Raw genomic sequence first — 20,415 nt, 5'->3', positions numbered from 1 at the left:
AAGATGGTTGCCAATGGTTCCGAAATGACTTCCGCTAGTTCCTTCAGTACTCTTGGGTGTAGTTGATCTGGCCCTGGGGACTTGAACTCATTAAGAGCGGCCAGGTATTCCTGGACGACTTCTTTCCCAATTTGGGGTTGGATGTCCTCCAATCCCTCATCCACTCCATCTTGCTGAGGTTGAAGACTCTCTTTTTGTGAGAAGACCGAGGCAAAGAAGGCATTAAGTAGTTCTGCCTTTTCCCTATCCCCTGTCAGCATTGCCCCATCTTCTCCTCGAAGAGGTCCTATCGCCTCCTTGTTTTTCCTTTTTCTACTGACATAAGAATAGAAGCCCTTTTTATTGTTTTTAATGTCCCTGGCAAGTCTGAGCTCGTTTTTTGCTTTAGCCTTGCGGACCTTTTCCCTACAGGTGTTGGCTATTTGTTTGAATTCTTCTTTGGTGATTTCTCCCTTTTTCCACTTCTTGTGCATGTCCCTTTTGTGTCTTAGCACAGTTAGAAGTTCTTTGGACATCCATTCTGGCTTCTTTGCACTTGTCCTATTTTTTCTCTTTGTTGGCACGGTTTGCAATTGCGCCTTGAGTATTTCACTCTTGAGAAATTCCCATCCATCCGTAGCTCCCTTGTCTTTTAGTATCTGTGTCCACGGAATGCTGCTCAGCGTTTCCTTCATTTTTTGGAAGTCAGCTCTCCTAAAGTCCAAAATGCGGGTTTGACTTGTCTTAGTTTCGGCCTTCCTTTGTACCTCAAATTGCAGGAGCACATGGTCACTTGCCCCTAAGGATCCTACCACTTCGACCGCATCGATCAGGTCCTCCGCATTTGTTAGGATGAGATCAAGAGTAGCCAATCCCCTTGTTTATTATTGTTGTTGTTGTTGTTGTTATTTGAAACACCACAAGATGAGTCCACAGCAGACACTCTGCTGGCTGTTGTATTGCATCACACATCAGACACTTCCCAAGTGTCTAGGACTATGTGATGTATTGGCGAATTATTGTTATTATTATTATTATTATTATTATTATTATTATTTGAAACACAACAAGATGAGTCCACAGCAGACACGGCCACTCTGCTAGCTGTTGTATTGGATCATATTATTATTATTATTGTTATTATTCCCTAGGTATCAAAATTTGAAAAAAAAATCTCTTCTTGGTTTGAAAGTGTTATTTCCAGTCTAATTGTGTGGTACTTACTTTGAAAGTAGTTGGATTCAGCACATTGGATAGATCAATATTTGGAGAAAGGTACTACAGTAGTTATCAGGCTATAGTCAGTAGATACATTGGTGCTATCAATAACATTATGTAACAAAATTTGAATTTTCTTCTGTTCCTGATTTGAAAGTGTTATTTCCTGTTTGGTCGTGTGGCACTCACTTTGAAAGTAGTTATTATACTTCAGAAACTTTGTTTTTTTGGCTGCCACAGACTATGTTGAATAGGTTGAGACTCTATCAGATATTAATTGAAAAACTATAGTAAAATCTACTGCAGGTTACCCTGCAAAAAAATTTTTTTTGTAATTTAATAAACTTTTCTTCCATATGTTTAGGGGAGAACCAATTAGGAAATGACATTTATAAGCCAGGAACAAAAATTGTGTTACATAGTGTTTATTAGGCCTGGGTAACAACGGAAAAAATTTGTTTCTAACATCGATTTGTATTTGGGGTTTTTTTTTGTTTCGATATTTAAAATAATTACAAAATTTTCCTTTTAAAAAGTTCGATATTTACGAAATTTCGTAAATGGTAAAAAAATTAACGAATCGATTTCTGAAACAATAACGAATCGATTCGTTAATGGCGGACACGACCGCGAAATACGCTAAAAAACCTCCAAAACCTTCTGAAGCTTCCCTCTCCCTCTGTTGTTGACTGTTGGTGTGATATTATAATTTTTTTTCACTAATTAAACCATAAAACTGGCCCAGACATGCGGAAATAATAACGAAACGACCTCAAAACAATAACGAAACGAATACAATATCGAAATACAAAGCATTTACAAAACGTTTTTGAAAATTCATTTTTTTTAATAATTGCTCCAGAATGGTTCGTTATCGTTTTGTAATTGAAAAAATTAACGAATTATTAACGAATTACGAATGAACGAAACGAAACCGCCCAGCCCTAGTGTTTATTGTTGCAGCAAGAATACATTATGCACAAAAATGGAAACATATAAACAATTACCCTTAATGAATATCGGATTAATAGCCAGTGTTATTTAATTTGGAATTTAATGCATTGTCCTTTAGGTTTTAACTAGTAGAAATCTTTACCTTTCTATATAAATAACTCTAACCACAGGAGCCATTCCATATCTCAGTACTAGAATGCAGCAAAAGAGTTTGAAATCATCTCTTTTTGACATTTAGTGTCATTATGCATTATGTCATTATGCTCAAAATTGTGTGTCATCGCTTCCTTTCTTTCTAGGGATTCCGTGGGGACAAAGGAGACAGTGGGAACTCCGGAACCAAAGGCGAGAAGGTAAGCAATACTGCAGGAAGATGTGGCAGTGCAATTGTAGGATACCAATTGTCATTGTTGGGTCTTCAAGTCATTCCAGGTTATGGTGACTCTAGGGTTCTCCTATCATGGAGTTTTCTGGGGTCGAGAGTATGTGACTCGGACAAAGTCATGTGGTCTGGACCTCAGCTATGTTTCTTTCAGCCATATTGTTTTTATATTGCTTTCTATTGTGTTGTTATTTGTTTTATCTGATTTTTTAATTGGTTAAAGCTTTTTACATATGTGTTTTAATTGTAATCTTGGGCGTGTCCCTTGTAAGCCACCCCAAGTCCCCTAGGGGAGATGGTTGGCGGGGTATAAAAATAAAGTTATTATTATTATATTATTGGTTTCCATGGATGAATGGGGATTCAAATCCTGGTCTCCAAAATCCAATGTTCAAACCATTGGCTTTGGGTGATTTCAGCAATAAATCAAATTATTGCTTTCCACAAGAGTCTTTCAGATTAGTTGACTTCATCCCAAACTGCACATGTGACTACTGTTAAATAGTTTTGAATTGTTTTAACTAGATTTAGGCAGTTCCGTTTCTTCTTAATTTGTTCAATATGTTTTTGTTTCACTGCTTTGAATAGTTTATTATTGCCTATGTTGATTTCATGATATAGAATCATGGAATCATAGAGTTGGAAAAGACTTCATGGGCCATCCAGCCCAACCCCATTGTGCCAGAAAGCAGGAAAATCACATTCAAAGCACCCCCGACAGATGGCCACCTAACAGGCCCATAGCCAGGATTTCGTTTCGGGGGAGGCTGAATTTTTTTCAGGGGGGGTTTTGGGGGGGGCTGAGTTTTGGGGGTGGGGGTGAGTCTGAGTGAAAGAGGGTCTAGCCTAGCAAACCTTTTGTATCATTACCCCAATACCCCCATGCATATGGGATATATTGAGCATGGTGATCAGATCATGATATGAATAAACATAACAGTTTAAATAATGCACCAGTAAGGCCTTTTCGCGAACCACCATGAGAATTTCGGGGGGGGGGGGGGCTGAAGCCCCTCAAGCCCCCCCCCCCCCCCGGCTACATGCCTGCCACCTAACCTCTGTTTAAAAGCCTCTAAAGAAGGGGCTTCCACTGCACTCCAGGGCAGAGAGTTCCACTGCTGAACAGCTCTCACAGTCAGGAAGTTCTTCCCAATGTTCAGGTGGAATCTCCTTTCCTGTAGTTTGAAATCATTGCTCCATTGCATCCTAGTCTCCAGGGCAGCAGAAAACAAGCTTGCTCCCTCCTCCCTATGATTTTCCCTCACATATTTATACATGGCCTTCATTGTGTCTCTTCTCAGCCTTCTCTTCTGCAAGCTGAACATACCCAACTCTTTAAGCCACTCCTCATAGGACTTGTTCTCCAGACTCTTGATCATTTTAGTCACTCCTCTGGACATATTCCAGATTGTCAACATCTCCCTTCAATTGTGAAGGGAGATGTTCTGCTCTATTCTGCTCTGGTTAGACCACACCTGGAATATTGTGTCCAATTCTGGGCACCACAATTCAAGAGAGATATTGACAAGCTGGAATGTGTCCAGAAGAGGGCGACTAAAATGATCAAGGGTCTGGAGAACAAGCCCTATGAGGAGCGGCTTAAGGAGCTGGGCATGTTTAGCCTGAAGAAGAGAAGGCTGAGAGGAGATGTGATAGCCATGTATAAATATGTGAGAGGAAGCCACAGGGAGGAGGGAGCAAGCTTGTTTTCTGCTTCCTTGGAGACTAGGACGCAGAACAATGGCTTCAAACTACAAGAAAGGAGATTCCATCTGAACATGAGGAAGAACTTCCTGACTGTGAGAGCCGTTCAGCAGTGGAACTCTCTGCCCCGGAGTGTGGTGGAGGCTCCTTCTTTGGAAGCTTTTAAACAGAGGCTGGATGGCCATCTGTCAGGGGTGATTTGAATGCAATATTCCTGATTCTTGGAAGGGGGTTGGACTGGATGGCCCATGAGGTCTCTTCCAACTCTTTGATTCTATGATTCTATGATGCTCAGAATTGGACACAGTGTGATTCCAGGTGTGGTCTGACCAAGGCAGAATAGAGGGGTAGCATGACTTCCCTGGATCTACACGCTAGACTCCTATTTAGGCAGGTCAAAATCCCATTGGCTTTTTTTGCCACCGCATCACATTGTTGGCTCATGTTTAACTTGTTTAACTTGTTCCCCACGAGGACTCCTCTTTTTCACATGTACTGCTGTCGATCCAGGCATCGTCCCCCATTCTGTATCTCTGCATTTCATTTTTTCTGCCTAAGTGAAGTATCTTGCATTTGTTCATTTTGTTAGTTTTGGTCAATCATCTCTCTAATCTGTTAAGATCATTTTGAATTCTGCTCCCGTCTTCTGGGGTATTAGCTATCCCTCCCAATTTGGTCTTTAGTCATGGGATGTGATAATCAACAGATCAAAAAAACCCAGCCTTGACAACATTTAAAAAAAGTGGTTTCTATTATCCATTGGTTTCTACCTCTTTGCTGGGATATAAATATTTTTGAATAAATAATAGCCTGAATAAAAGGGTGTTTGTAATGTGTTCTGATTTGAGAAACATGTATCAGGCATATTATTATTATTATTATTATTATTATTATTATTTACTTTTTTATCCCACATTTTTCCCAGTATAGGGGTTTAAGGCAACTAACAACAAATACATATAAAACATTATAATAATGGCTTGCAATAAATATAATACAATTTTGTCTGCTTCCCCCTACCACAAAAAGGCTTCAGAAACTGCATCGCTTAGGAAGACTTTCTTGCAGGCAGAAGAAAATGGCTAATATTCCTCACTAGCTGTTCCCTGCCACGCGTTACTGTGGTCCATTCTGGTGGTCATAGGGGTTCTGTGTGGGAGGTTTGGCCCAATTCTATCGTTGGTGGGATTCAAAATGCTCTGTGATTGTAGGTGAACTATAAATCTCAGCAACTACAACTCCCAAATGTCAAGATTCTATTTCCCCCAAAATCCACCAGTGTTCACATTTGGACATAGTGAATATTTGTGTAGAGTTTGGTCCAGATCCATCAATGTTTGAGTCCACAATGCTCTCTGGAAGGAGGTGAACTACAACTCCCAAACTCAAGGTCAATGCCCACCAAACCCTTCCAGTATTTTCTGTTGGTTATGGGAGTTCCATGTGCCAAGTTTGGTTCAATTCCATCGTTGGTGGAGTTCAGAATGGTCTTTGGTTGTAGGTGAACTATAAATCCCAGCAACTACAACTCCCAAATGACAAAATCATTTTTTTTAGTGAAGAACATACATTGGGTTGTTAGGTGTCTTGTGTCCAAATTTGGTGTCAGTTCGTCCAGTGGTTTTTGAGTTCTGTTAATCCCACAAACGAACATTACATTTTTATTTATATAGATTGAGATAAGCAAGGAGTTACAGCCCTAATTTCCATTTGTCTCTCCTTGTAGGGAGAGCCTTGCAGAGAATGCTCCAGTGCTTATCTAGAAAGCGAGAAGCCCACCATCGCCATCCCAGGGCCTCCGGGGGAGAAAGGCGAACAAGGTCTTCCTGGCGTTGGACTTTCAGGCAAACCGGTGAGTGTTGCTGTGCTTCATTTGGAAATTTGGAGTGCATCTACACTGCAGGATTAATGCAGCTTGACGCTACATTGTCCTGATCAAAGGTATGAAATTCTGGGAGATGTAAGTTTAGTAAACCTTCTCTACCCAAGAGCACTGGTGTCTCACCAAACTACAACTTCCAGGGTTTCATGTAAGCTGCCCTGAGTCCCCTTGGGGAGATGGTGGCGGGGTATAAATAAATATTATTATTATTATTATTATTATTATTATTATTATTATCATACCCATGTGCCATGTCGGTTCAAGTGGTATCAAACTGCATTAATTCTGCAGTAGATTAATTGGCTGTTTTGCTGATGCGATCCATAAAATGGGTTGTCTTACATTCAGCCCTCCAGTTTGAACTGATTTCTCCCCTTTCTGTCTTCTTTGTTTTTAAGGGGAAATCTGGAGAACCTGGAATGAAAGGACAAAAGGTAAGAAGATACTGTATTGGCGGTTGCATAATCTCAAAGACATCTGTTATTAAGATTTCAGTTCTGTTTCGATGTCCATATTTTGTTCAAGTTGTCCGAAATTATTGGGACCAGAAATGTTTTGAATTTGGGGTTTCGGAATACACTTATTTGCATATATGTACATAATGAACTATCTTGGAGATGGGACCCAGTTGTAAAATCCATTTATTGTTGATATACACCTTATGCGCGCAACATATGGTGAGTTTATATGCAAAAGGTGAATTTATACACACTATTTATGGACAACTAGAATAATGTTGGAGCCCCCAGTGGCACAGTGGGTTAAAGCACTGAGCTGCTGAGCTTGTTGATCGAAAGGTCGCAGGTTCAATTCCGGGGAGCGGCGTGAGCTTCCGCTGTCAGTCCTAGCTTCTGCCAACCTAGCAGTTCGAAAACATGCAAATGTGAGTAGATCAATAGGTACCGCTCTGGCGGGAAGGTAACGGCGCTCCATGCAGTCATGCTGGCCACATGACCTTGGAGGTGTCTACGGACAACGCTGGCTCTTCGGCTTAGAAATGGAGATGAGCACCACACCCCAGAGTCAGACATGACTGGACTTAATGTCAAGGGACTACCTTTACCTTTTTTAGAATAATGTTGTCCATAAAAGAAATTTTGGGTACATTGAAGGATCATGAGAAAGCAAAGGTGTCACTATCCCAGCCACTTTTGTAGAATCATAGAATCATAGACTCATAGAATCAAAGAGAATGGAAGAGACCTCATGGGCCATCCAGTCCAACCCCCTGCCAAGAAGCAGGAATATTGCATTCAAATCACCCCTGACAGATGGCCATCCAGCCTCTGTTTAAAAGCTTACAAAGAAGGAGCCTCTACCACACTCCGGGGCAGAGAGTTCCACTGCTGAATGGCTCTCACAGTCAGGAAGTTTGGATTTTGGAATATTTCAGATTCTAGATTAGGGATGCTCAACCTGAACTATGAGGATTATTTGGAAAGTAAGGTTGCAAGACTTTTTTTAATATAAAGAATTAATATATTTTAATAATACCTATATATTGTAGCCTAGGTATTGCATTATTTTTCCACATAATTACAATTCAGTTCAATACATCTTGTCATCCACGGGGAGGGTTTTTGATGCCTTTGATAGAAGCTTCCCTCGGCCTTTTTCAGCCAGTTTGTCACTTCGATTTTCACCTCATCGTCCTCAGAAAAGTGTTTTCCACCAAGGTGTTCCTTCAATTTAGAGAACAGATGATAGTCCCTGCGTGTGAGATCGGGGCTGTGAGAGAGGTAGCTTAAAACATCCCAACCAAATAAAGTCAACCACTCTTGTGTTGCATGACTGGTGTGCGGATGCGCATTGTCATGAAGGATACAGACTCCCACCATCAGCATTCCACAATATTTGTTTTGGATGGCTCTGTGAAGTTTCTTCATGGTCTCACAATATATATATACCCATTTTGTCACAAGCTGTCTTGACATAACATCCTCTCCATAAACTGAAACAATTTCATGATGAATTGCAGCAGCATTCATGCCCTTAGTGTTTAGGTAGCGTATTACAGCGCAAACTTCACACTTGGAGGGAAACGGAAAGAGGGTGCTCATCTCTAACCTTCACTACAATGTATTGTCAAAGGCTTTCATGGCTGGAATCACTGGGTTGTTGTAGGTTTTTTCGGGCTATATGGCCATGTTCTAGAGGCATTCTCTCCTGATGTTTCGCCTGCATCTATCACAAGCATCCTCAGAGGTAGTGAGGTCTGTTGCAACTAGGAAAAAGGGTTTATATATCTGTGGAATGACCAGGGTGGGACAAAGGACTCTTGAACATGAAAGGCACTGCACACTACTTCGACCAGAGAAGTCAGCCATAGCAGAGCACCTGATGAACCAACCTGGACACAGCATATTATTTGAGAACACAGAAATGTTGGACCACTCCAACAACCACCATGTCAGACTACACAGAGAAGCCATTGAAATCCACAAGCATGTGGACAATTTCAACAGAAAGGAGGAAACCATGAAAATAAACAAAATCTGGCTACCAGTATTAAAAAAATTCTAAAATTACAACAGCAAAACAACAGAGGGGAAATAATCAGGCACATGTAATCACCTCTCAACAAAATATTGCCCCAGGCACTGCCAGGCCATCAAATGCTAATCAAGATGGTCAGTTGAAACATTCACACCTAGCTCCAGCAGACAAGAGTCCTTTGTCCCACCCTGGTCATTCCACAGATATATAAATCTTTTTTCCTAGTTCCAGCAGACCTCACTACCTCTGAGGATGCTTGCCATAGATGCAGGCAAAACATCAGGAGAAAATGCCTCTAGAACATGGCCATATAGCCCGAAAAAACCTACAACAACCCAGCTTCACTACAATGTCAGTCAATGAGCTACTGACAACTGCCATTGCTCGTTCATTTCCACTGGCTTCTTGCTACACGGCAGTGATACCAACTTCCCCCGCGAAATTTCCTCGCAAGAACTATGTGCCTTGTAACCTTACTTTCCAGATAACCCTTGTACATTTGTTTGAGTTTCCTATTTCTATTTTTGGATAAAATAGGGGATATAAATGATGGAAGAGGAGAAAAAGGAAAAATACTGGGTTGGTTCCATAGGTTACGCATGAAATCAGGCATTTTCATTGACCTAAAATGAGCCCCCGGTAGCGCAGTGGCTTAAACCCCTGTGCCGGCAGGACTGAAGACCGACAGGTCGCAGGTTCAAATCCGGGGAGAGGTGGATGAGCTCCCTCTATCAACTCCAGCTCCTTATGTGGGGACATGAGAGAAGCCTCCCACAAGGATGATAAAAACATCAAATCATCCAGGCGTCCCCTGGGCAACGTCCTTGCAGATGGCCAATTCTCTCACACCAGAAGCGACTTGCAGTTTCTCAAGTCGTTCCTGACACGACAAAAAAATGGCCTAAAATGACCCTATGTTGGGCAAATCTAATCCAAGTTGTAGTCTGGAGAACAGCTGTTCAAAAAAAAATCTAAATGTTGATGACAATATTCCAGTTTCTTTTTTAAAATGAGACTCAAAACCTCTGCACTGTGGCTAATTCCTTCAGTCCTTTAAAGTTCAGAGTAAAACCCAAAGCGGATTCATGACCCCACTGTGATATTGGAAGCATACAGCTGCTTTGCACAAGTGAAATTGGAGGCTCAGAAAATCCATCTGTAAATATTTTCATGCCAACCAACCAAAGCATGCTAATTTTATTGACCCAATACAATTGGGGAAAAATAAGCTACAAATGGAGTAATTAGACAGGGATTGGAGAGGAACTCGTGCTTTTATGTGGCCGCTTGATTAAAAACTACAGAAACATACTTAGCGGTTTCCAAACATATACCCAAACTGGGTTCATTAAGTCTATAAATCATATGGTTAATAATGCCCATTTGGCTACAATGATATAATTTGGAATCCAATGCATTATTCTTTGGGTTTTAAGTGCTAGAAGCTCTTTGCACTTCTCTAACCGCACCTATTAAAAACGTAGGAAGAATCAGAATAAAGGAATAGGAAAATAAGGTTTATAAACCACATAGCTAGATTTCTACAATGTAGAACAAATGTCGTTTGACAGCACTTTTACTGCCATGACTTAATGCTATGGAATCCTGGGACTTGTAGTTTTACAAGATCTTTAGCCTTCTCTGCCCAAGAGAGCTGGTGCTTCACCAAATGACAAGTCCCATCATTCCATAGTATTGAGCCAGGCCAGTTAAGTGATGTCAACTTAGATTAATTCCACAGTGTAGAAGCACTGAAGGAGGCATCCCTAAAAACATGGTAATTTATGGTGGTATACATCCATCAGCATAGCAATAAAATAAAATTACCATTATACATCCTTCAATCAACCACAAGTCCAATTGTGGTCCATCAACTGTTCTAGAAACCATCACTTTGTTTCCTAAAAACTGCCACTAGAGGCAGATCCTGCACATCTCTTGGGAAGAGAGGTGGACGAATGTCAGTGTGCTGGAAGAAGCAAAGACCACCAGCATTGAAGCGATGGTCATCCACCATCAACCGTGCTGTACCGGCCACGTTGTCTGAATGCCCGATCACCGTCTCACAAAGCAGCTGCTCTACTCAAAACTCAAGAACAGAAAATGGAATGTTGGAGGACAGAAAAAGAGATTTAAAGATGGCCTTAAACCAACCTTAAAAACTGCGGTATAGACACTGAGAACTGGGAAGCCTTGGCCCTTGAGTACTCTAGCTGGAGGTCAGCTCTGACCAGCAGTGCTATAGAATTCGAAGAGACACAAATGGAGGGTGAAAGAGAGAAATGTGCCAAAAGAAATGCACATCAAGCCAACCCCAATTGGGACACCTTTCCACCTGGAAACCAATGACCTCACTGCAGGACAACATGAAGGTCAAGGATAGGGCTCCACAGTCACCCGCATACCCACTTGGAGGACAATCTTACTCAGACAACGAGGGATCACCTAAGAGAGAAGAGAGAGGCAGATGCACAATTACCACTAGACCTACCATCTGTCCACCTCTGCTCTAGACAATGATGGCTTCCCAAATAAAAGCTGAGGGAACTGTAGGAGAGACAGAAAGAAACCAGTCTCAAAAGATACTCAATTTCTCCTTGCAAGTGTTCTACTTTTGTTCTTTCTAGGGTGATGCAGGAAACCCGGGTGATCCAGGAACACCAGGAACATCAGGCTTGCCGGGTCTTTCTGGAGAACCTGGTGTTAGGGGGCCATCTGGAGCCAAAGGCGAAAAGGTGAGTAGCTATTGATCAGTTGATTCTAACTACCCATGGGATGACTGCCAAGGACTCTAAACAATCTACTTTGGCTATGTGCCTAGTAAGATAATTAAATAGATACATCATCACCATCATCATAGGTTATCACTCATGGTGGAGTATGATTGTGTTGTAAAGGTTGAGTCTTGGCGGTTTGTTCATAAGTGATTGTAGAAACCTATTCTGGATCTACATGGTCCTTTGCAGTGAAGGCAGATACAGTCAAACCCTTGTATAATATAACGTTATTGTGATAAGGGATGGTATTATATCGAACTTTGCCCCTGCTTTCTTGTCTCACCTTTTCCATTCTGGCCTAAAGGGAGAAGCCTGTGATTCCTGCCCAGTCCTTACCAGAGACTTGCCAGGTGCCACTGCCATCCCAGGAAGACCTGGTCCTAAAGGGGATCGTGGACTTCCAGGTGTGGGGCAACCCGGGAAACCTGTAAGTAGCTTTCCATGTCTTCATGATGTCTGTTCTCTTAGAATGACCTGGGATATCTTTAGAACTGAATTTTGAATTTAAATTGTTGGTGTGATTCTCTACTTAAGGCTTGTCCGACACCATCACTTTCCATTTTGTGTGTGGAGAAAAATGAAACGTTTTACAATGTGTTGACTATATGGAAAGTGGCATCTTTAGAACCAGACACATGTCTGTAACCTTAGAACCAGACTGTGCATTTGTATAATAGTATTTTTAAAAATGATACTCAAAGAATCAGAAAAAATGAACAATCATCAATGACAAAAGTTCTCCCATGGTTTGAATAGAATAACACTCTGTCACCAAGGAAAAAGTAAATTATATTCAGCCAAAACTTTAAACATGGACATCTCTCGTTTAAGAATATTACAGGCACATCATATACAAAAGACACTCTGCTTTCGCAGGCGTAAGAGACAGAGGAACCCTATGTATTCTTTCAGGTAAAACAGGAGCCCTGTGTATTCTTTCAGGTAAAACAGGTATTGGGTTGTTGTAGGTTTTTCCGGGCTATATGGCCATGTTCTAGAGGCATTTCTCCTGACGTTTCGCCTGCATCTATGGCAAACATCCTCAGCTCTGAGGATGCTTGCCATAGATGCAGGCAAAACGTCAGGAGAAATGCCTCTAGAACATGGCCATATAGTCCGGAAAAACCTACAACAACCCAGTGATTCCGGCCATGAAAGCCTTCGACAATACATAAAACAGGTATTTTGTTTTACCTTAAAGAATACCTCTCTAGGAATCTCTAGGTTCTTCAAGGTGACCCTATGGTAAACTTCCACCGCTTAGTGACCACTGAATCACATAAGATGGGCACTCTTTAGGAATCTCCAGATTCTCCAGTGTGACTGAGTGTGACTTGCAGTGAGACCTCTTAACCAAATCTGCCAGTAATAAAATAAACTAAAGTTACAACCACAAATATGGAGGGCCAACGGTATCCTTGATCCTTTGCATGTTTTGGACTTCAACTTGCAGGCACCTCAGCTAGTGTGGCCAGTGATCAATCATTCTGGCCGTTGGTCCAAAAAATGTGGTTAAATAAGTACCACTATTCTAAATCTTCAGTAAGCTATCCATGGTGCTGAGCTTTAGCTCTCAAATGCCTTCAGCACCATGGAGAGATCCTTTGCAGTCATCCAAAAATGGAGGTGGATTTGCTGCCCTTCTGACATGGAAGCCACCATCCAACACTTAGAGGAGGACTTCAGTCAATCATCTCAAATGAAAAAGTAAGTTTTCTGGTGGGTATCACAAGCTGCGTTGTTTTGTTTCTGCCCAACCTGGTGTCCTCTGAACATGGAGATGCCCTCTAGCTATCATAGCTAATGGCATCACTGAGCTCTCTTCCTGCAAAGTGATCTAATCCTCAACGATAACACCAGCCGCCGCTCGAACTCGCAGTAACGATATTCATAAGTTAATTATGCATTGTTGAAAGAAGTGCTTCTTTTTTATCCTCCAGGAGCCTGCCGCCAGTCAAATTTATTTGATGACACGGTGTTAACTGTCTGGTTTTTATTCTTTTAATTAACCGGTTTGATTTACATATTGCAACACTTCCACAAAGCGCCTCCTTTGAATAAAGGTGACCGTCTCTGCTAAGCAGGAGAATGTCAAATCATTAGCATGTTTTTGTGCGCTTGGGCCGCCAGGCCGTGGTTCGAGAAAGACGAGTCACCTTTGTTGTCGGCATCAAAGCCAGGAAGGAAGCCGCACTCGACGCTTCTTAAGTTTGAGGATCTAAAGGGGTGGTTTGGTGAGATAACTAACAATGACAACGCTGGAGCTTTGTTCTCGCAATTGAACGCCACTCTCCGGCCTTCGTGCCAAACACAGTCTAACTCACACTGCTAACATCAAGAGATACCCAAGCCTTCTTCTCGGTGTGTGTCCGGACATTTAATTCATGCACACACACAAAGGATGTGGACTTTGTTAACCAAGAGCTCAGAATTTCCACTTCCTGAAAATATTGGTTTTTAAAAGTGGCTTTCTTCTTTTCTTTTCATGGCTGTGATGTGAAGGCACACATGGGATTTTCAAAAATATATACCGCTGTGATGAGAATGATGATGACCTAAACCCTTATCAAGAAAATATCTGATTGGTGTACATTTTGTCTATAATTGAGAACTTTGGGGCAGGAGGGGATAATTTTCACTTAAAGCCTTGGAATTTTGCACAAAAATTAACATTTTTGTACAGAAAGGGGGAAATATTTTGCAGAAATACATTGCCTTCAATATCTGATTGATGTACAATTTTTCTATAATTGGGAACTTTGGAAAGGAATGGAATAATTTTCACTAAAAGTCTTGGTATTTTGCGCAAAAATTGTCATTTTTGTACAGAAAAGGAGAAATATTTTGCAGAAATACATTCCCTTCAATATCTGATTCATGTATAATTTTTCTATAACTGGGAACTTTGGAAAGGGATGGGATAATTTTCACCAAAAGTCTTGGAATTTTGCACAAAAATTAACATTTTTGTACAGAAAAGGGGAAATATTTTGCAGAAATACATTGCCTTCAATATCTGATTCATGTACATTTTTTCTATAATTGGGAACTTTGGAAAGGGATGGGATAATTTTCACTAAAAGTCTTGGAATTTTGTGCAAAAATTGACATTTTTGTACAGAAAGGGGGAAATATTTTGCAGAAATACATTTCCTTCAATATCTGATTCATGTACATTTTTTCTATAATTGGGAACTTTGGGAAGGGAGGGGGTATAATTATCATTAAAACCTTGAACTTTACATAAAAATGAATGTTTTTATATAGAAAAGGGGGAAAATTCACAGAAATGCATTGCCTTCTACATCAAAAGACAATTTTTTTGAATTTTTTTACACAAAAAGTCTCAAAGTACGAAAAGTTCTGGGAAAATGTACAAACTTTGCATACCTTTGCCCCATGCAGAGAAAGCTTCAGAAGCTATCTTTTCTTTCATGCTAGAAGGAAATAAGCAATGATTTACATCCTATTGAAGATACTTGAAAGCACAATGTCTGGTAAAATAATGGACAAAAAGGAACAAGTTGACTACATTTTTCAGTCTTCAGAGGAGTTGGGTTTAAAATTTAAAATGTCCTTCACTGGGTATTGTTTCTGTCTGCAACTCCCAGGTTTAGAAGGGATTATGGAAACGAAAAGATGTTTATGCAAGGATTCGTGATTTATACAGGTGGTGTCATTGTGTTTTCCTTGGTAAATGCTTTAGAGATTAGGGTACAGCGTGCTAAAATCTTTCATTTGTCAATGACAGCTGGAGCACAAATAGCTTTTCATGGCTTTGGGCAATACAAGGCCAGTATTTGATTTTATTTTTTGCTGTTGTCGTTGTAGCAAAAATCTTTTTTTTTTTTTTGGAGCGCAGATCTCAGAATGGCCAAAAAATCCTTTCTAAAATCCACACTAAAACAATCTAAATGGATTGTACCTTGAATTCCATACTTAATTGACAAGATCAGGTTTGGGAATTCCAAAATATGAGACAGCTCTAAATTTAGCTCCATGAGATCACCAATTTTGGCCCCACAGCTTTCTAGCTGAGATGTAAACGTGAACCGAAATTGAATTTGCAGGGAAAAGACACAACTTGAATGTTGTCTAAGAGAGCACTGAATAGTCATCAGAAAGGCTTATGGTCTGAATTCAAGATGCTGGTGACCACATTTAAACCCATAACTGTTTAAAGGAGGTTAAGATCTTCTGGGGAGGCCCTGCTCGGTCCCGCCTGCTTGGCGGTGATGAGAGTCAGGGCCTTCTCAGTGGTGGCTCCTTGGCTCTGGAACTCTCTCCCCAGTGAGATTAGATCAGCGCTATCCCTTCTGGCCTTTAGAAAGAAAACAAAGTAATGCTTATGCGACCAAGCTTTTCGTTAGTAAAGTAACGCAGTATAAGAAGCAAATATGGAATATGTGCAATCAACACTGGAATGGCCTGGTCTACGTGCTTGAATTATGTGATTTTTAAGTTTTTATTAAATGATTTAATTCTTATATTCATGTTTTAAATGCCCCTTTTCTTATCTTATAGTTTTATTGATTTTATGCTTAGTTACATGGTGTTGATCTGTGATTTGATTTGCGTATGTAAGGCATTGAATTTTGCCATTATTTCTGAGTATACCACTTTAAGTCCCTCCGGGGTGAGAAAAGCGATATATAAATACTGTAAATAAATACATAAATAAATAAACTGTTTTTAACATGCCTTTTATATGAAATATACAGAATTATGCTTTAATTATCTTTTTCATTTTTGTATTAATTGAGAGATTTTTTAAATTGAGGCTTCAATACTTGAAGGAAAATTTCACCCATGAATGGGGTCTTCAGGAAGGTCTTCAGGAGGGTCTCTCATCTGTCTCCAATCAGAAAACAAGGAAGGAGGCCCTAGGACAAGGCCTTTTCTGTACTCAATTGTAGAACGCCGTCCTCTTAGAAGTCCACCAGGCAGCATCATTGTTTTCTATCTGGCACAAAGTCCAAGCATGGCATATTGTTGTTCATTTGTTCAGTCGCTTCCGACTCTTCCTGACCTCATGGACCATCCCACGCCTTCAGGGACTCATTTCCTTCGAAGTATACATGCACATGGTTTGATTTGCTGAAGTTTTCAAAGTTCTCTTAGCTGCTGTTTTGTTTATTATTATTATTACTATTAGTAGTAGTAGTAGTAGTATCCCTACGTAGGGATACCAAGGTGCTTGTCTATAAAGCTATTGTCCTCCTAACCCTGCTATATGCCTGTGAAACGTGGACTGTCTACAGACGTCACATGCAGCTTCTGGAACGATTCCATCAGCGCTGCCTCCGGAAAATCCTGCAAATCTCCTGGGAAGACAAGCGGACAAATGTCAGTGTGCTGGAAGAAGCAAAGACCACCAGCATTGAAGCGATGGTCCTCCAACATCAACTCCGCTGGGCCGGCCACGTTGTCTGGATGCCTGACCACTGTCTCCCAAAGCAGTTGCTCTACTCTGAACTTAAGAACGGAAAACGGAACGTTGGTGGACAGGAAAAGAGATTCAAAGATGGGCTCAAACCCAACCTTTAAAACTCTGGCATAGACACTGAGAACTGGAAAGCCCTGGCCCTTGAGCGCTCCAGCTGGAGGTCAGCTGTGACCAGCAGTGCTGCAGAATTCGAGGAGGCACAAGTGGAGGGTGAAAGAGAGAAATGTGCCAGGATGAAGGCGCGTCAAGCCAACCCCAACCGGGACCGCCTTCCACCTGGAAACCAATGCCCTCACTGCAGAAGATGATGCAGAGCAAGAATAGGGCTCCACAGCCACATACGGACCCACAAGGAAACCCATCATGGAAGACCATCTTACTCGTCCAACGAGGGATCGCCTAAGTAAGTAAGTAAGTAAGTAGTAGTAGTATTAATATTATTAGTATGATTATAGTTATTTATACCCGCTTTATCTCCCCCAAAGGGGACTCAAAGCGGCTAATACCTTTCGACTAGGCCTGTTTGATCAAGAAAAAATTTGTTTCTAAATTCGATTCTTAATTGGGGTGTTTTTTTGTTTCGATATTTAAAATATTTACAAAACTTTCCAAAAAAATGTTTTGTTATTTACGAAATTTCGTAAATATTTACAAAACATTTTAGAAACAAATTTTTTCTTGATCAAACAGGTCTATGTAGGGCAAATAGACATATGTTTGTGTGCTGGGGAGGGACTGGGCTGGCATGGCTGCAAATCCTGTTTCTTGCCATGGGAAAGGCAAATTGCTTCTGCTGCAGTGGCCCATCCAAGGCCCAGAGAAGAGGCCTGCCTTCCTGGCTCTCTCCCTGCGAGGCCCGGCCAGCCTTTCTTCCCCTCCCATTTGCGCCAAGCCCTTCCCTGCTGGGGAGAGGGGCCCCTCCTCACCTTCTCCTTCTTCAGCTTAGGGCATCCCGGACCGTGAAGGGCTGCCTGTGGCCCCGCGCTCGGCCTTTCTCTCGTCTCTCGCCCGCTTCTCCTCCTCCTCCTCGCCGCCGCCTCCCTCCTCCTCCTCCTCCTCCTCCCAGCTGTGTTGCAGGAAGTGCCGGGAGGAGGAGGAGGAGGAAGAGGGCGCAGGAGCGCGCGCGCCATCCGATCTGCTCCGGCTGCTGCGCCCTCCTCCTCCTCCTCCTCCTCCCCGCACTTCCTGCAACACAGCTGGGAGGAGGAGGAGGAGGAGGGCGCAGCAGCCGGAGCAGATCGGATGGCGCGCGCGCTCCTGCGCCCTCTTCCTCCTCCTCCTCCTCCTCCCAGCTGTGTTGCAGGAAGTGCCGGGAGGAGGAGGAGGAGGAAGAGGGCGCAGGAGCGCGCGCGCCATCCGATCTGCTCCGGCTGCTGCGCCCTCCTCCTCCTCCTCCTCCTCCCCGCACTTCCTGCAACACAGCTGGGAGGAGGAGGAGGAGGAGGAGGAGGGCGCAGCAGCCGGAGCAGATCGGATGGCGCGCGCGCTCCTGCGCCCTCCTCCTCCTCGCGCCGCCCCTTCGCCCCGCCCGCCCCATTTACTGCTGGGGTGCTTGGGAGCGCCGGATTGGCTCCCAGGCACCAGCACTGCAGCACAGCAGCCTCCATCCCATTAACGAGCAGAGCTTCAGCTCGTAAAAAAAATGGGGCTGCTGCTTCGATATTTTCAAACCCTTCCGGGTTTGAAAATATGTTTTGATATCGCTTCGGATATGCAAAAAATAACGATTTAAATACGAAATAACGAATTAACGAAACGAAACCGACAGGCCTACTTTCGACCTTGTCTAACTTACTTTTCAGGAAGTGTTTTGTTCATTTATGGTTCACTTTATTTATTATCCTGCCTTTCTCCCTATTTAAGGACTCGTGGTAACTAACAGAAAATACAAAACAATGCTAATGAACTAAAATATAAATATAACAATTAAACACCAATTAAATCGTGTGTTGTTAAAGCGTTGAACATTAAGACTCTACCCCATCCCAAATCCCAATCATGCAGTTTTAAAGTGTTGTTATTATACACTTCCCTGGAATCCCATGATAAAAGACAAAATAAAAATGTATCAGTGATGGATGGATTGATTGATCTTCCCTATTTATGGTGAAAGTGGAGGTAGATTTAATTATCTGTCCTAATTCCTCTGCATATTCCTTTTTCTCAACAGGGAAAACCAGGACTTCCAGGAATTCAAGGACCTCCTGGATTGAAGGGGCTACAAGTACGTTGGGGTCATTGCTTAAGGTGGGGTTCCAAAAACATTAAATGTTGTAGGAGAACACCTCATATTTCCACTAACCGTTCTCTTGCTTCTATCTAGGGAGACCCAGGTCCTCCTGGAAAAGGCATCCAAGGCCAAGATGTGAGTATCTCCACATCTTTTGGGTGTATCCATGGTTGTCCTTGCTATGTGTTGTAGTTAGAATAAGACTTATCTGTATCTCTTCTGTTACTCAGGGAGAACCAGGGGAAAAAGGGGCACCAGGAAGCCATGTAAGTATCCCCTCACTTTGCTCTGCCCCATTTGTTTGAATGTCTTTGTCATGAAGTTGTTCAAAGGATGCTTGATTCAGACTCTGGTATATTCAGTTAGGGCCCTGTTACCCTATAAAATTAGATTACTAAGTTTTTTCATTTTACCTGCCATGCTTCCATCCTATGAAATTGTAGCATTTGAAGTTTTGGGAGGGATATTCTCAGCCAGTGATCTCTAGTTTCTCACCACGGACCCTAGGATTCCATAGGTGGACTGGATGGTGTGGAAGAGGCCACAGTGCAAGAAGGATGTGGCCCTAATGTCCTACCATCCCATCCCAGTCCAGAGAGGAGCTGATTGGAAGGATGGGGAGGTGGGTAGCTGGAAAAAAATCCAAAAACCAGCTCTCCAGTTTCAATTCAGTCAATATTTAGCACCTTCTGAGAACTGTTGGAGTCATGGATTGGCTTGATAGGACACATCCTCATGGAATTTCCTTCCATTCCTATGGAATGTTCCAATTGAGGACATCTCCAAAAATGTAGATGGGGAATGCCATTGATGGGGCATTGCCCTCTCCTAGTAGGAATGTCTTGAACCCTTCAAAATGTATGGCAATGACATTCAGCTGAACGTAGGTACATTTTGTCTAATGTTCTTAGAAACTTTTCATCAAAAAGTCCTCATTTTGCCAGATGCTGAGTCTATTCTTGCTGCCTCTTTGTGCTTTTCCTTTGTTTCTCTTTCTCTAGGGAATGCCAGGACCTCGAGGCCCCCCAGGAAATCCTGGCGAAAAAGGTGCCAAGGTGAGCATTTGCATCTGGATTGCTTAATTTGCCACAGATGTGGGTGAGACATGAAGGCGTCCAGCAACTGCAATTGCTTCAGCTTTCATTTCGTATTCATTTCCTGTGAATTGCAATGGGCGGATGCTGGAGGTGATAGAATCTCTCAACCTCCGTATGCCGTGTATTTTTTTCAAAGATGATTAGTGCACTCCAGGGCTAACTGTAGCAGTGGAACGTGCCTCTTCTGTACTCTTCCCATCCAGTTCCTAGAGCAAGGGTGGGGTAAAACCACGGTGGGCCTGGCAGTCCG

At 42.1% G+C, this 20,415-nt stretch overlaps 1 protein-coding gene across 5 annotated transcripts in view; it reads left to right on the top strand.

The window, feature by feature from the left end:
• Positions 1-20,415, top strand: part of COL16A1 (collagen type XVI alpha 1 chain) — a 215,668-nt gene that overhangs the window by 126,489 nt on the left and 68,764 nt on the right. For all 5 annotated transcript variants that reach the window (XM_067460593.1, XM_060785720.2, XM_067460594.1 and 2 more), the window contains exons 28-36: positions 2,451-2,504; positions 5,964-6,089; positions 6,518-6,553; positions 11,243-11,350; positions 11,697-11,819; positions 19,009-19,062; positions 19,162-19,203; positions 19,299-19,334; positions 20,070-20,123. In XM_067460593.1, the coding sequence (XP_067316694.1) occupies positions 2,451-2,504; positions 5,964-6,089; positions 6,518-6,553; positions 11,243-11,350; positions 11,697-11,819; positions 19,009-19,062; positions 19,162-19,203; positions 19,299-19,334; positions 20,070-20,123 (633 nt within the window). The remainder of the gene's footprint in view (positions 1-2,450; positions 2,505-5,963; positions 6,090-6,517; positions 6,554-11,242; positions 11,351-11,696; positions 11,820-19,008; positions 19,063-19,161; positions 19,204-19,298; positions 19,335-20,069; positions 20,124-20,415) is intronic.

The sequence above is a fragment of the Anolis sagrei genome, chromosome X (assembly GCF_037176765.1).
Source record: "Anolis sagrei isolate rAnoSag1 chromosome X, rAnoSag1.mat, whole genome shotgun sequence".
Classification (NCBI taxonomy): Eukaryota; Metazoa; Chordata; class Lepidosauria; order Squamata; family Dactyloidae; genus Anolis; species Anolis sagrei.
This window is presented reverse-complemented; position numbering and strand designations above follow the sequence as displayed.